Source organism: Mandrillus leucophaeus, unplaced genomic scaffold, assembly GCF_000951045.1.
Source record: "Mandrillus leucophaeus isolate KB7577 unplaced genomic scaffold, Mleu.le_1.0 Scaffold147, whole genome shotgun sequence".
NCBI classification, from domain to species: domain Eukaryota; kingdom Metazoa; phylum Chordata; class Mammalia; order Primates; family Cercopithecidae; genus Mandrillus; species Mandrillus leucophaeus.
In genome coordinates, this window is record NW_012101443.1 from 4,928,947 (window position 1) to 4,946,914 (window position 17,968).

The 17,968-nt window shown below is 36.3% G+C and overlaps 1 protein-coding gene across 1 annotated transcript in view; it reads left to right on the forward strand.

Moving 5' to 3' along the window:
- The window catches only part of LOC105535530 (von Willebrand factor A domain-containing protein 8-like), a gene marked incomplete at its 3' end in the record, with an annotated part of 189,590 nt that overhangs the window by 49,132 nt on the left and 122,490 nt on the right, over positions 1-17,968 (forward strand). Inside the window, exons 3-4 of the mRNA XM_011974646.1 lie at positions 7,845-7,975; positions 12,336-12,446. Of these exons, the coding sequence (XP_011830036.1) occupies positions 7,845-7,975; positions 12,336-12,446 (242 nt within the window). The remainder of the gene's footprint in view (positions 1-7,844; positions 7,976-12,335; positions 12,447-17,968) is intronic.

Here is a 17,968-nt window from a genome sequence, read left to right on the forward strand (position 1 = left end):
ACCTAGAATCAACAGGACACAGTGGCAACGTCAGCCCTGGGAGATGAGATGTCACACACTAGGTACTCTTGATGCTGGGACTGTGACACTTAGCAATAGCCCAGGTTCTGTGCAGCCAGGTGCAGCACTGTCAAGAACCCAGAAATGGCAAGGCACAGATATGGCCCAGGGGACAGGGAGCAGTACAGCGTCACTCTACTGCCTGGGGAGGTGGGGCTTCTCAGCAGCTCAGATTCTGAGTTCCTAGTCCTGTTCTAGGGAGGAAAAGCCCTGTGGCCATTTGACCTGTAGGAGAGAGGCATAGCTCATCCAAGGCTTTGATTACCTGGAAGTAAGATACTGTATCAGCTTGACCCTAAAATATACAGCTACATGGGTTGGATGAGGTGCTAGTTCCCTGAGAGGCAGGGTACAGTGTCGGCTATGGCACTGGGTAGGACATCTGCTCTAGTGTGCCCGAGGGTTGGGGCATCCAGGAGGATAGGATGTTGCGTTAATGTGGTGTCTGGGGGTAGTTTGGTGCTGTGGGTCCCCAGTGAGAGAATCATTTCAGCTCAGGCTTTGAAGGGCAGGATACACCAAAGTCTGGGATGCAGGGGATGGAGCAGCTTCAGGGTAACTTGGAGCATAGCACTAGCTAAATTCAGAGATTGGGGGCTACCAGGTAGCTGTGCTGCAGTGATGGCAAAGCCTCCAGGATGGAGGGGTGCAGTGACTACCCATCCCTGGAACAGGATGCACAGTAGCCGTGGCTCTGGTTGCAACACAGTAGCAGCTCAGGCAGGGGACTGGGGTAAGGCACAGTGTCCGTCTCTCCTCTAGGAGTAGCACAGAATGTATACTCTTGGGAGCTCCCTCAGCTGGGCTCAGAGCCTGTGAGGACTGCAGGAATCTCTAGTAGCAAAGACTACAGGTATCCACAGTAGTGATGGGAGCTGTTAGTGTCCTTCTGCTTACCTTTTTCCTGCAGAGAGAAATACCTCCTGGGTCCAAGCTGATCCCCAAATAGGGGCTGAGATCATCCTTGGCAGAGACAAAGTTTCCTTTTCTTCTCTTTGTGGCCATCCTGGGTTTCTGTGCTCTACAGGATTTCTCCTACTCCTTTGCAATTCTCCAGGGCTCTCTTTTATTTATTTTGGTTGAAATGTGGTTTTTTCATTTGTTTGGCTTGGTTTTTTTATGGAGGAGAAGAGTGCTAGGAACTTCTAGTCAGCCATCTTAGCAATGATCCCATGTGCTGTGTAGAATTATGCTATTCAGTCTCTAAATATTTGGAGATTTTCCAAAGATCTTTCTGTTACTAATTTCTAGTTTAATTTAATTTTAGTCAGAGAATATACTTTGCATGGCTTGAATCCTTGTAAAATGTATTTAATGTTTTAAAAAATGACTGTGTATATGTGTATCATTTAAGAAAACAATAGTATGTACTATATATACTATTTTGTATATACAGAATATTTTCTTACCTTTTTAAATTTACAGACCATACTTTTATATACACAGACTATTTTCATAAAGCAATATATTGTGGACATTTTCTTATGTAAAATATGTTCTAAAGCATGACTTTGAAAAAATAACTTTTTTGCAGAACTAATATATTTTTGTGGTTCAGAAATCAAAACAATATAAAAAGATATACATTGAGAAATTATGTATTCACCCCATTCTCCTTCATGTTAATTCTCACAGTATTAGTTTCAAGTGAATCTGTCTTGCATTTTTCTATACAAACACAAGCAAATTTACTCTTATTTTTGTACCCTTACACAAAAAGTGAACAACATGACACTTAGTCATTGAATATGGATATGTATAATTATTTAATACATATTGATGAATTTTTCCAATTTTAAGAAAAGCTGAATATCTTCTCTGTGCTGAGCACTGTGCTGGCCAATGCTGTAGGTATTGTTTAGTTTTGATAACAGCTATATTGTATCACAGAAACATCAACCCACTTTACAAATGATTGACTTTATATAAGCTGTATAAGCCGATGTTTTATATATGTATTATTTCTTTTGACGTCTTCAAAGAACCTTATTTTACTCATCTTTGTATTCTGGGTACTGAGAATATAGTAGATCCTTAATAAATATAGCTGTGTGAATAAATTAATTTTTTAGTTCAGTTAGTTTGTGTTGTAAATAATGAGGACTTTGGGGCTACATATTTTTACCCTTCATGTATATCTAACTACAGAATGTTACATGGTAAATAGGGGAAAGTTCAGCAGATGAGCACATAGTTGCAGTGAGGAGGTTAGTCATGTTTCTTTTGAAATCTCGCATTGTGATGTGGTAGATGAGTGTAAACTCAGGAGCCTATTCATATCCACCAAGTCCACACTATACAGCTTGGTGTCCAGGGTACACAACAGAGATAGGAGTTTGCAGGTGAGGATGAGACTTGAATGATTCTCCCATAACTGGTTCTCACTGGCTGAAGAAGTGGGCACGGTGCTTTACCTGTAATCCTCACAAACCATTACTCAATAAGTATTATTATCTTTATTTTGAAAATAAGGAAACTACAAATCTGCATGTTCGGCACATGTATCTCAGAAATTAAAGTATAATAAAAAAAATTAAAAAAGAAAATAAGGAAACAGATCCGAAAGAGTCAAAATGCTTGTCTGAGGACATGGATAAAAGACAGGATGAAAAAATCGCAATAGGTCTGTCTGGCTTCAAAGGCTTTTTTTTTTTTCCCCCTCCATTATATTATGTTGCTTTTTGGGATACTAAGAAAACATCAACAGTTTTGAAGGATTTATTATAATAGAATCTGACCTATGCTTAATTTTCTAGAATTTTAATTTTAACTTAAATGAAAATTTGAGTTCATGAAGGGAGAAAATTGTAATTTAGGTAACTGTGATAAAATTACTTTAAAGCCTTTGAATGTGGCCGGGCAAAAAATAGTACATATTTTTTGAAAACAAATATTGGTTAGGAATTGAGTCCGGGATTTAGGCCAACATGAACTACGTGTTTTTATCTTTACCTAGAAAAGGAATCTTAGAATATAGGATCAAGCTCTTCGGGATTGTTTTGACGTCAGTGTATTATTATGTGGACTCCTGGAAGGTAGCATCTTGTGCCTGCAAACATTGAAGCTGGGGATTTCTCTCGTGTACTCTGCTATGTTTATATTAGGTTATGTATGGCAGTTTGGCACTTTGTTTTGCAGATGTTCGTAATGTACAGTCTTAAATCTTGTTTCTATTTCTGGCATGCTTTTAAGTATGACTCATGTTTTCTTGAGGCCATTCTAAAAATACAGCTAGTTTCAAGCGTTAATGTAAAATATACCACAGATACCACATAGCACTGCATGATGCTTTCTTTCAGTAGTTTAATGCAATTTCCTGACACATTAAATACAGACATGCTTTTTGACAAAATACACCATACTAAAACATGAATAAGTGAAAGTTGGATTTTCTTTGAGAAGGAGATCCTCCGATAACAATATTCACTACAAAATAAATTTGAAATTTTAATAAAAGGAATAAAACATATCATTGATACCACCAAAAAGAAGTAGAACTATTGGCTGGAACAGCAAGTCCACTAAATTTGATGTAGCCCTGAGAGGTCCACACTTGTAGGGAAAATCTTGCACCTGAAGCTGGACACCTGTTGAAAAGCTTTTGACGGGTCTGTAGAGTATAATGACTGAAATACAAGTTTTGGACTTAAACGGCTTAGGTGTAACTCTTGGTTTATGGACTTACCAACTATAGACAAATGATACTACATTTCCAATTTTGATTTTCTTATTGTAAAATGGGAGTAATGAGTATTTAATAAACGCAGCAGTTACTATTATTAGACAGTGTTCTAAGTGTTTAATATAATCCTCATAACAACTTTATAAGTAAGTACAATTATATCTATCATACAGATGAAGAAACTGAGCAGAGAGGTTAAGTAACTTGATTAAGCTTACATCGCTAGTAAATTCTGTAGAGTTGGAATTTGAACCCAGCCGATCTGTCTCGAATCTGTGTCCTTATACAATAGATCTGCTGCTTTCTAGAATTGTTATGAGATTCTATATGAAAAATCATTTGTATGTTTACCTGTTAATTGATAGAAATGCAATAAATTATGACCATTATTAGTATTGTTATTGGGGGAGAATAAAAGCAGGGAAAATATGTGTTCTTCGTGAAGATATGCCATAGACTACCAGGCCAGCCATAGGATTCAGAGGTAGCTTATATGTATTAAAAAACTTATGTAAAATTGGAATGTGATGAGAACCTTAGATATCCTTACAACTCCTACAGGCTTAATCTAAAGGTATAACTTATTTTCCACTGATTTCCTCCCTAAAAGTTTTATCTTTCAGAAAGTAAAGGAAATAGAGAGAAACTCTTTCTCTGGGCTTAATTGTGACAAACTCATTAGTGGTGTGCAGGCAACAGAGGCCTTGAGAAAAAATAATGACTACACAGTATTTCTCAGCTATGCTGCCATTGACATACTGGGCAGGATGAGACTGTCTTGGTCATTGCATTTACCATCACAAAATATCAGTGGTGTTTCAAATTATTTCTCATTCCCCAAGGCTTTGCAACAACCCAAAGTACTCCCAGACATTTTCCAAATGCCTCCTGGCAGGCCTAGAGTGGTAGCAGTATGGTCACCAGTTGAGAACCACTGTTGAGTGGTAAGAATAAAGGAAGGACTGAGACTAGTCAGATGTGCCTTAGGGCAGTGTTTCTCAGTACATGTGCATCACGCTGAAGTGGAAGACACTCCCATGAGCATAAACAAGATGGTGCATAATTCCCAGGGCTCTAGCTTTAAATAATCCATGCTTTTCTCTTCTATTTAAGAAAGTACTCTGGTGTATAAATGGCTCTATTATGATGGCTATAACTTCACTTCTGCTCCAGTTTGCTTCAAAAAATGAAAAGATAAGTTATTCCTAAACATCAGCACTTTATTATACAGAAAATTTATGAGGGGCAGGCCTCACATTTGATTAGGAACTGCTACCTTAAATTTTAAAAAATCTTGAAAATGAATATGGTTCCAAGGTCAAAACATTCAAAACGAACTGGAAGTATAGAACTAAACTGAGACTCCATAATTATAAATAGTTACCAATAGTTATAAATAATAAAAGGTGGGAGGAAGTTAAAGAAACCAACTTGGCTTTACCTTCTAGAACTTTACAAATTTTGGATTTTAAATTATCAAGTCCAGGTAATGGAAGGTCAGGCACATCGCCAAAGTTGAATACAAAGTGACACAAAACTGTGAGAGTACTACAGAGAATGCCTGTGGCCAAACTAAGCTGAGATTTATGAAAATGTAAAGAAAAAACCCGAAGTGTTTAAGTTTTTAATTATATGTTTGATATCAGAATAGGAAGAGGTAATAGATTTGCAGCATGGGGAACATTGTGTAGTTTTACTAATAAAGAAGTTAAGGCATCTTAACTCTTATTTTGTTTCATCCTTAAGCAGCAAGGAGGCTGACTTGTCTTGAAGCAAGAAATCATAGACTGTATGTTATAAAGATTGATTTAAGCTTCAAGCAGAAAAGAAAATAGATAAAAGGGCATGTGATAGTTATAGATTAACTCTCTAGACTCAGGCCAGTTGCATACTAGCATCATGAAACTACCTAATAGATTGCTCAAAAGTATAGGTCTTAGAGCAGTATTTTTCAATCTGTTTTTCTTTATTACTCTCCTGTGGGTGTTTTCTCCCTATCATTATTCCTTCTTAACCCCATGAAATTTGAATACTATAGATATGTTATATATCTGTTTATGTACTGTGCCCTTTTAGAGATGGAGTCTCACTCTGTCGCCCAGGCTGGAGTGAAGTGGCGTGATCTTGGCTCACTGCAACCTCCGCCTCCTGGGTTCAAGTGATTCTTCAGCCTCAGCCTCCCGAGTAGCTGGGACTACAGGCTTCTTCATGTTGGCCAGGCTGGTCTTGAACTCCTGACCTCAGGTGATCCACCTGCCTCGGCCTCCCAAAGTGCTGGGATTACAGGTGTGAGCCACCGTGCCTGGCCGAGGACCACAAACTATTGTAACATCTAAACATTTTTTTCAAGTCCCCCTTCCAGGAACCAACTTTTATCCCACGAGGGATGCATGTCTTAGGGATTTTATCCCACTAGGGATGCATGTCTTAGAGGATTTGTAAAAACAAGAGAGAAACCAAACAGTTCTACTGAGTAATTAGTCTCAGACATATGGGCATTCGTTCTGGGGAGATTGTAATATGCTTTAGTGTGACCCCAGTGACATGACAAACCAAACAATTTGCCCAAAACCTTGTCCTTGATCTTCCTACCAGGGTAATGAAAATCAGAAATTATCTCTTCCAATGATTAAATGTTTGCTTTCTTTGGGGTAGGGGAGTATAGGAGAGACTACCCTAACGATATTGTGCTGTCAGAGGAGGAGAAGCACTAGATATTTAGTCCTAGGCTTGCTTAGTTGGATCTTGGAACTTATCTGTGACCTCAGTGGGTGATTAAACAAAATTTAACACGTATGGAGTATTTACTACATACAAAAGATGTTATGTAATATAGATGTCTGTGTCTGTTTGTATAAAATGCAACATAATAAAACAAACACTGTAACCCACATCTAATGTAAGAACTACAATATTACCAATATCCTTGAAGCTATACATGAGAATCTCTTTGATTCCATGGCCACTCCTTACCCCCAGGTATCCAATTATCATCAACTTACCATTCCCTTGCCATTTTGCTTTTTCAAGTACTGTTTTATCACATATGTATCTATTTCTAAAGAATTCATTTGCTAGTTTACTGAGATTTATCAAAATGGTATTATATTATACATGATTTATTCTTTTTTTTCACTCAATATTACACCTTTAAGTGTTAAACATATCATTGGAAGTGGGGGTCTTTTATTCTGTTTTTGTTGCGTATAATATTCCATTCTGTGTATTTATTCATTGTCCTCTCTCCAGTTTTATTTTGGACCATTCTGCTCTGAGTTTTCTATGTGTCTCCTGATGTACAAGGTTATGAGTTTTTCTTTTACACCCAGGAATGGACTCACTGGGTGATTTACATATGAGCAAAAACAAACTAATTATATTAATTTAAACGTTTTAGAAAATGCTTAGTTAGAAGATGAGCACACTGATGGGGTGATTTAATAGTAGACTTGGAAGGGCATTGCGTGGGGTGGTCTTCTATTCACAAAAGAGTTTGGTATAAAATAGACTTAAATAGTTAATTCTGAGGAAGTAGTTTTAAGTCTACATCAAATTTTCTAACCATGATCTTACAACCCATTACCAACTTAAGTTGTAGTATGCTTTCCTCAGATTTTCTAAGACTGTAATAATCATTAACTATCCGGGATGATTTCGTCTTATCTCTCTTTTAGAACAAAAAGATTGGACTATAAAATTGTGATTGAAGTAATCAAATCAGTTCCTCAAATCATCCTTGACAATAACTTTTATTTCTTTAGGAACAGTTATAGGTTATTATTCAAATGTTATGGAAAGCTTTGAAGTAAGGAATATATAATTCTTTGTGATATCATAAACTTAATCTTGTTTTAGCATCGACAATAATGGTTTTATTGTAAACTATGTGAAAATTCACCAGGCGTCTATATGTTTGTCCAGATAAACATATGTATATGTTTATATCTATTTATATACATATGTTTATAAATACATACACAGATAGACATATATTTTATATGCATTTATATATACGTATATATAAATATGCTCACATTACTTGGAGATTTATATTATAAGTAATACTTAAATTTGCACTTCATTTTCTCTTTTCTCTTTATAGTTTCAGACTCCCTGGCTCAATCTGTAGTTCAGCATCTAAGATGGATAATGCAGAAGGATCTTTTGGGGCAAGATGTCTTTCTAATAGGACCTCCTGGGCCTCTTCGACGCTCTATTGCTATGCAGTACTTGGTGAGCAGTTAATTCTTGTCAATTTCTAAGGGTCTGAACTTTGTAAGCTATGAAATAAAATAAGATTAAGAATTTATAAAAAATATCAGAATTAGTCATTATTTGAAACAAATGCTGACATCAAAGAGTGATTTGTTTATAAAGTGTTTGGCATAAGTTATTTGGGAGTCAAATGTATATTTACCTTTCATAGCTTTAGCAAATTTTTACTGTGACTAGAAAGTACCCCACTTCCAGTAGAAAAGAGATATAAATTCAGGCAATGAGTAGCAGATAGAATCAGCAAGTCTGAAGTTAACAAAACAAAAGTTGGTATTATACTGCTTAGTGAACATTCCCTTATCTCAGGCTCACATTTTAAAACGCCAGACAATTCCCTTGACTTTTGGAAGTTGTGCAGTCTTTAAAGGAAGCCTAAGGTCTGTAGAGTATGTCTTCTGTGTTACATATCTCTTTGTGTTTTCTTTAAATAGATGAGAAAACAAGTTCACAGAGGTTAAATAACTCACTCAAGCTTTATCCAGCTGGTAAATAATAGAGCTAAAGTTGAAATCCCGTGTTTCCCCTTTCTGACATGTTGTCCTCTTAAACATTTACAGTTCTTTGAGAACTGTTGTTAAGTGAATTGAAGCTGAAATCTTAAGACAAATAAGACAATTTGCAAGTCGTGGCCAGGCACAGTGGCTCATACCTGTAATCCCAGCACTTTGGGAGGCTGAGGTGGGTGGATCACCTGAGGTCAGGAGTTTGAGACCAGCCTGGCCAACATCGTGAAACCTCGGCTCTACTAAAAATATAAAAATTAGCAGGGCATGGTGCTGGGTGCCTGTAATTCCAGCTACTCAGGAGGCTGAGGCAGGAAAATTACTTGAAGTTGGGAGGTGGACATTGCAGTGAGCCAAGATCGTGCCACTGCACTTCAGCCTGGGCGACAGAGTGAGACTCCATCTCAAAAAACAAACAAACAAAAACCAAACAAACAATAAAAAAAGAAAATGTACAAGTGTTTTCCACTATTTTGTCAGTATTAGTAGGCATTACCCTGATGATTAATGGAAGAATGCCACCAGATGAAGCTGTGTTCTGAAGACGTTTTTTAGGATGAAGAGAAAAACCTTATTTAAACTTAAGTTCCTTGTATTATTTGCTATGAAATGATTGATTTCTATGCTACTGAAATCTACCTTGTACGCTCTTTTATTTCAGTGGTGAGTCTTCTTTGGTACTTCAAAAATCATGTGGGGCAGAAATAATAAATACATGAATAAATCAGAGCCTAACTTGCACTAGCTCATTGCTTTCGTATCTTTTATTTATCACTAGAACTAGTTTGTGAGGTAAAACGTGCCACTGTAGAGCCATCCTCACTTTATGAATATATAAGATAAAAGTGTCTTATCTAAGAATGCTGAATCAGGTACTGAGAATTACAGATCTAGAGCCTTTTTTCTTTTTTCTTTTTTTTTTTTGAGTTGGGGTCTCGCTCTGTCACCCAGGCTGCAGTACAGTGGCTTGATCTTGGCTCACTGCAACCTTTCCCTCCTGGGTTCAAGTGATTCTCCTGCCTCAGCTTCCCAAGTAGCTGGGACTACTGGTGTGTGCCACCACACCTGGTTAATTTTTCATGTTTTTAGTAGAAATGAGTTTCACCATTTTGGGCAGGCTGGTCTCCAACTCCTGACCTCATGATCTGCCTGCCTCCGCCTCCCAGAGTGCTGGGATTACAGCCACCGTGCCCAGCCAAGCCTTTTTAATTTTAAGATGTGCACTTGCTACCTTGCTTATTTCAAAGACCACAATATCCCGCTAAGATTTTGTTTTTGGCAAGGCTTTGAGCTTATTGAGAATGTGAAATGAGAGGGACTAAGAGATTATGAGAAGCCTTGTTGGTTAAAAAATGCAACATAGGTTTGTAAGTGTGAAACCTGTGTCTTTAAAGAAGAAACCAACAACACTCTCACTTTAAATTGTGGAATGGAGCTGAGGCAACCTTAAGCTGTGGATACACATAAGAAAACTTAATACTAGCCTACGCCACCTTGCACACTGCAGTGAGTACTATTGCCCCTAAGAATAACAGCCTATGTATAGTGATAGCCAGAGTGGATGAGAGGTTTAAAGGCAGAAAATTTGGGGCAAGCATGTTAAACTATGAGAAAATAAATAGGAATAATTTCATAGTTGTGTTTATTTTGTACTTAACTCATATAAAAGGACTTTGGTAGTTTGTTCAAAAAAATCATACCACTCCTCCCTCCTCCATCTGCTGCTCCTGGGGCTGTTTGTGAATGAACTCATGCCTCTTTTGTGAATCAGCACCTGAGGAGACTTTGGTGCTTGTCATTGGCTGATGAAGAGCAAAGGAAGCAAAGGAAGCTGAGGATAATGATCATGTAGCAGTTCAGGGTGTAACTCTGTGCAATTTAACAGTAAGAGACATATGTAACTTTGTCAACCAATGGAAGCCTATTGTAAATGACAGGGTTTTTCTTTGAGGGAGATCACATCCAGCCAGTCAATGAAGCAGACATGAAGATACTAGTGATGTGTTCCAGAAGCAAGAAGTAAAGACCTGTCAACAAGAGACATTGCTACTCTACTCCAAAATTGTGCTCTCTCAGCCAATTCATTTGTTTTTAGGGAAACATCCTTTGGTATCACCACGTCTTTGCCACTGCTCTGTATTTTCTCTATTTAAAAATGTTTCCTCCTTTTAGGCTGGGTGCAGTGGCTCATGCCTGTGATCCCAACACTTTCGGAGGCCAAGGTGGGCAGATCACTTGAGGTCAGGAGTTCGAGATCAGTCTGGCCAACATGGTGAAATCCCGTCTGTACTAAAAAATACAAAAATTAGCCAGGCATGGTGGCACATGCCTGTAGTCCCAGCCACTCTGGAGACTGAGGCACGAGAATTGCTTGAACCTGGGAAGCTAGAGGTTGCAGTGAGCTGAGATCACACCACTGCACAACAGTCTGGGTGACAGAGTAAGACTGTCTCAAAAAAAAAAGAAAAAATTTTTTTCCTCCTTTATATACATAAAGTTATGTAACATGGGGACAAGCACATTAAAGAAGATGTAAATTACAACAATATGTTTTTATCAGTAGCATATGGAGATAGGATGGAGAAAAAAATCCCCTTGTATGGCAATATCCCTTTTTGCCATTAATGGCGTGTTCATTCCCATTTTCTGTTACGCTTCAGTGAATCAGTTTGTTCACCATGTTTAGTAAAAACTTATTGTGTGCCTTATTTGATTAGAGAATGTCATTGGTTTTACTTCAACATTGTAAAACCAAAGATAACGTTAAAAACTTTTTGTACATGATTATAGGGCAAAAGACTTTTAAGGATGGATAAATTGTCTTGAAACAGAAGAATTCTGCATAATTTCCCCTTCAAATCTCATGATTTTTTGATTTTTTTTCTCCTCCTCCTGCTCCTTCTCCTCCTTCCTTTCCCTCCTCCTTTTTCTTCACCTCCTTCCTCTCCTTTTTTTAAATCCTCGTTTTACTTCTCCTACAACTATGCATGTGTGTTTACCTTCTGTTTACCTGATTATTGTTTTTGTTTTTGTTTTTTTCTTGACTTGGAGTCTTGCTTTGTTGCCCAGACTGGAGTACAATGGTGTGATCTCGGCTTACTGCAACCTCAACCTCCACCTCCTGGGTTCAAGCAATTCTCCTGCCTCAGCCTCTTGAGTAGCGGGGACTACAGGCACGCACCACCATACCTGGCTAATTTTTGTATTTTTAGTAGAGACAGGGTTTCACCATGTTGGCCAGGCTGGTCTTGAACTTCTGACCTCAAGTGATCTGCCCACTTCGGCCTACCAAAGTGCTGGGATTACAGGTGTGAGCCACCACGCCCGGCTGATTATTGGTATTTTTACCTTGTTTTCACATTTGGTAAAGTACCTGACATACTGTATACACTTGGCAAACATTGATCCATGGAATAAATTAATCTAAATCACCCCTTTAAAAAAGATGAACATTACTTATAGAAATGGCTATAGTTTGTGGGCAAACAAAATAGTAATACTGTCAAATTATTGCTCATTATATTTGGAAATCTACAGGAAAAATTAAGGTTTGTAAAATTGAATTTTGATTATTATTGCTTAAATAGTAGGATTGAGTGCCATAGAAGAAGAGCTCTGAGGAGAATATATAGATATTTTGATTAACGTTCAATTTATTTATTTTTTCTCAAAGCTTAGACTCAACAAGTTTCAATCCAGAATTAGGTTTAAAAATGCACTTCTCAAGGGCAGTGGCATTGTCAGATAACTTGTTCCAAATCATATGCTGGAAATTTGATTTTATTTTTGGAATAATTTCATTCTCTTCTCTACAGGAGCTGACCAAACGGGAGGTCGAATACATTGCCCTTTCAAGGGACACCACTGAAACTGATCTCAAACAGCGACGAGAGATCCGTGCAGGCACAGCTTTTTACATTGATCAGGCAAGTTTTATCACACTCTAGCCCATGACTGTGTACTCCAGGTATATACAAGATTGACTTTTTAAGTAGAAAGAGAGTAGCTCATATAACAGTAAAAGTACTGTGCTCTCTCTAGACAGATTTAATTTAGATTTTTAGTTTCACTGTTCTTGGAAATGTCTTCTTGGTTTCGTACTAAATGAGAAATCCTAGATGAATTAATGGTTCTAAAATGTTAAAGATCAATATGCTGATTTCATAATTTTAAATTGTTTCCTACTATTTGCCTATGGAAATTTGATTTCTTAAAAAATGAATTAAGGAGATTTGATATAGGAAATTCTCTAGCACATTTATGAAAGTATTTTCAATCTATAGGTCACTTGGGTAAAGGGGTATTAAAGGTAGTGAAAGTATACACTCGCAGAAACTATAGATTTTTCTCTGGTGGAAGAGTATCTTAGGTAGAAATTACCAACTAACATAATGTTTTATGAATATTTTAATGAAACTTGTTTTACACTTCTTCAAATACATTGTTTAAAATATTATTCTTAGGAATATTTAATAGAAAAAGGATAGAGCCTATAAATAAGCAATTCATAAAGTATTTCAAATATTCAATAATTTCAGGAAAAGATGCTTGACTTTCTTATTTACAAAAATAAAAATTAAAAGACTGTGAGCTGCTATTTTTCTTTTACCTCTCAGATTGGCAAAGATTAAAGAATTTGCTAATGTCCAGTGTTGATGAGGAAGTAGAGATGAGGAAACAGCATTGCTATTGATGGCAGCAGAAATTAATGCAATTTAAAAAGAAAGTTTGGCAGTATTTATCCAAAGAAAAGAAATTACACATGCATTTGGACCCAGCAGTTATGTTTCTAGAAATTTTACTCAAGTGTATTCACATAAAACATGAACAGTTATATGTACAAGGATGTTTAATGTAACATTGTTGGAAATTGTATAAAACTGTGAACGAACAGAGTGATGTATACTTAAAAAGACTAATGAAATAATGGTAAGTAGGATACTCTTTAGTTATTAAAAACAATGAGATGAATGTGTACCTACTGATAGGAAAGACGTGCAGGATATATTAAGTGAAAAAAAATAAAGTTATAAGACAATATATGTACTGTGATCCCATTTGTGGTAAGAAGACAAGAAATACATATATGTTTGTTTATACATTGAAAACTTCCAGAAGGATGCACAAGGAGTGGTTAACAGAGTGTACATAAAGTATGTTACAAAATTGTGAGTTGGAGTCTGGAGTAGGATAAGGAAGAGACTTTCGTAGTTCTTTAAATTGGAAGCTTTAGCATGGGCACACAATTACGTTATAATTAAAAGACTGTAATTGTAAAAAAACACTGAGTGGAAAGTTTTTGAGGAACAGGATATTCACATGGCCTCATGTGTTGCTTATTAATTACAAAAGAAAAAAATACACTTAAAATGGAGAGATTTGGCAGACGCTACCTTAAATGATGGCCTTTGAAAAATTTAGCATGTCTAGTGGGAATGTCTGAGAAGTTCAGATTTCCCATGATTAAGAAGTAATCCTTCTCAGACAAAGCACATAAACAAATTTTAAAGGAACCCATTTTGTTTACATAATGCCAAAGGTTCGCTTCATAGATTACTTCTGATTACAAATGGGAAAAAATAATGTACCTTTACAATGATGAGATCTGGCATTTGCTCCATTAACCAACTCATACAACAGAATTATCAATAGTGGGAGGAACTTACATGATGTGAATGCTGATGTGATTCAATGAGGGTTTACCTCTGCAGGGTAAGAGTGCTACAACAGGTTTACTAAGAGTACTACAGCATTACCAATGTAGTACTCTTACTAAAAATGTTTAACAATAACAATCAGACTCATCTAGAATGTGTGATATTCTGTTAGACAACGACCTGGACTCCTGAAAAATGTTCAATGTCCTAAAAGTCAAAACAGGCAAGGAATGGTTCCAGATTAAAAGGTTGGGGAGGGAAGATGATTTAGTTTCTTTATTGCACAGTAGTATAGATAGCTGTTTTTGTGTTTGTCTTTTAGATTCAAAGTTCTTATATTAAAATGTAAAGTAAAAATTTTAAATTATAGTCAAATTTTAAAACAAAGAATAGAATTATCAGATATAATTCTATAGTATAATTTTATCGGAGAATTTTTAAAGAACTGTTTGTGCAAATAGAGCCCTCAGAAATAATACCAGACATCTACAACCATCTGATTTTTGACAAATCTGACAAAAACAAGAAATGGAGAAAGGATTCCCTATTTAATAAACGTTGCTGGGAAAACTGGCTAGCCATATGTAGAAAGCTGAAACTGGATCCCTTCCTTACACCTTATACAAAAATTAATTCAAGATGGATTAAAGACTTAAATGTTAGACCTAAAACCATGAAAACCCTAGAAGAAAACCTAGGCAATACCATTCAGGACATAGGCATGGGCAAGGACTTCATGACTAAAACACCAAAAGCAATGGCAACAGAAGCCAAAATTGATAAATTGGATCTAATTAAACTAAAGAGCGTCTGCACAGCAAAAGAAACTACCATCAGAGTGAACAGGTAACCTACAGAATGGGGAAAAATTTTTACAATCTACCCATCTGACAAAGGGCTAATATCCAGAATCTACAAAGAACTTAAACAAATTTACAAGAAAAAAATCAAACAACCCCATCAAAAAGTGGGCGAAGGATATGAACACACACTTCTCAAAAGAAGACATTTATGCAGCCAACAGACACACGAAAAAATGCTCATCATCACTGGCCATCAGAGAAATGTAAATTAAAACCACAATGAGATACCATCTCACAGCAGTTAGAATGGTGATCATTAAAAAGTCAGGAAACAACAGGTGCTGGAGAGGATGTGGAGAAACAGGAACACTTTTACACTGTTGGTGGGATTGTAAACTAGTTCAACCATTGTGGAAGACAGTGTGGTGATTCTTCAAGGATCTAGAACTAGAAATACCTTTTGACCCAGCCATCCCATTACTGGGCATATACCCAAAGGATTACAAATCATGCTGCTATAAAGACACATGCACACGTATGTTTATTGCAGCACTATTCACAATAGCAAAGACTTGGAACCAACCCAAATGTCCATTAATGATAGACTGGATTGAGAAAGTGTGGCACATATACACCATGGAATACTATGCCTTCATAAAAAAGGAAGAGTTCATGTCCTTTGTAGGGACATGGATGAAGCTAGAAACCATCATTCTGAGCAAACTGTTGCAAGGATAGAAAACCAAACACTGCATGTTCTCACTCATAGGTGGGAATTGAACAATGAGAACACTTGGGCACAGGGTGGGGAACATCACACACTGGGGCCTGTCGTGGGGTGGGGGGAGCGGGGAGGGATAGCATTAGGAGATATACCTAATGTAAATGAAGAGTTAATGTGTGCAGCACACCAACATGGCACATGTATACATATGTAACAAACCTGCACACTGTGCACATGTACCCTAGAACTTAAAAGTATAATAATAATAATAATAATTAAATACGTATTAAAAAAAAAAGAAAAGATGGAAAGAGTGAGGAAATGGGAATTTTAAATTCTAATTTAAAAAAAGCTGTTTGTGCTCATGTACATTACCCGTAAATGGTAATAGGTAACAACCATTACTAATAATTTTGTATCTAACGTTCCAGTTTTGTAATGGAAAATTCTCTCTTGTAGCCAAGAGGTGCTTGTATTCATCATTTTAAACATTTTTAAGACCCCTGCTGTGTTTTCTTTGTGAAGAAGTCCCTTAAAAAAAATGGAATGCTTTATGAATTTGCATGTCATTCTTGAGCAGGGGTCATGCTAATCTTCTTTGTATCATTCCAATTTTAGTATATGTGCTGTCGAAGCAAGCACTAAGTGCCTTTTGAAATATGAATTTGGATTTATATTTCTATCATATTGACTTTGACTCTCCATTTAATGGTATTTATTCCAAACCTAGTGATTCACATAATATCCATATTATAAAAATATATTCAAAAGCTTATATTTATTTTTAGAATGAACAATCTGCATTTTTCACGTGGTAAGAAAGGTAACAGGAAAGTCCTAATTTCTTTTTCCAGTTGGTTATCTTTTAGAAAGGGTAGATATTAATTCACAGGATCATTTCCACTGAATTTCTTTGTAAGCAGTTTGGAATAGTAGATAGAATTATTTGATTAAGGGTGTTTAATTTTTTAAATTTCATATTGGGTTCATTTTCTAAAATATATGGTCTCGTAATCCCTAAATTTTTAATACATTTAAAACTTATGTGAAGATTTAGGCTACTAAACAGTAAATCTGGAATACTGCAGTTAATACAGATAATAAAATTTAAAATTCAGGATTTTTTTAAAGCATACAACTTCTGATTGCTTACATTTCTGCTCCCGCGGTAGTTACACATAAGAGTGCTGTAAACCCCACACCACCCCCAACTGACAAGGTTTTAAAAAATTTGCCTCATTTTCCATACTCAGAGAAGATAAGAGTGAGGGATGGGATTTGAGTTGGAATAGTGAGGAGCTGGGTAAAGGGATTAGAAGTTGAAACAATGGCCTAAGTAGAGGTAAGGAGGTAGGAATATATTTAAATGATGGTGAAAGAACTGGCTTTGTTTGGTAATGGATTTAAAAATATATTTTTAAAATGAATTTTATAACTGGCAAATAGTAAGGAAGAGAACATGGATCTTTAAATGTGTTTATTATTTTAAGGAGAGCTTAACACTTTAGCTTTTTAGAAATTGAATTGTTTTAGGAAACTAAATTTGATTATCTAAAGATTTATTTGTTGGACCATTATAGTAAATTATTTAGATGAAACTTTCAGAAATTATACAGTCCTTTGGCCATTCTAAAAAGAGTATTTTTAGATGATATATATTTTACAGTTTATAAAGTTTATAAAATATTTTAAGTGTCTTATCATGGCAGCATTTTGTACTCTTAGGTTTTGTTGGTGAATCCTACTCATTCTGATGAGCATCAGTTATTTACTGTGCTCTAATCCCACTGATAGCTTTGGGGCCTGTGATTGAGGTGCAGGAATGTTAGTCCTTTCTTCAAATTGCTTCAGATGACTTTTTGAGGTTTTATCTGATTTTCGTGTTTTTATTTTATCTTATTTCCTTGCAGTTAGTGTTCCTTACTGTGCTGTTCATAATCAGAGCCTATCAGTTCCTTGCTGCTTAAAGCCATGCAGTAATGTCCTATTACACCCAGCATAAGACCCAAACCCTGTAATATGACCTACGTCATTCTGTAGGATTGAATGTTTGTCTACCACCTTTCCTTTTACTCCTTGCCTTACAGGCTGCAGCTGCAGTTGCCTTCTTTTGTACTTGGTATTTCCTCTGCTTGGTGTGAATTTCTCTTTTTACTTTATATTCTTGCCTCCTTGTAATTCAGTTTATAAATTTCTTAGCTAAAGTAGCCACTGGCCATGCCTACCCCTTTTCCAAATATACCATGCTGTACCAGGCTGTCATC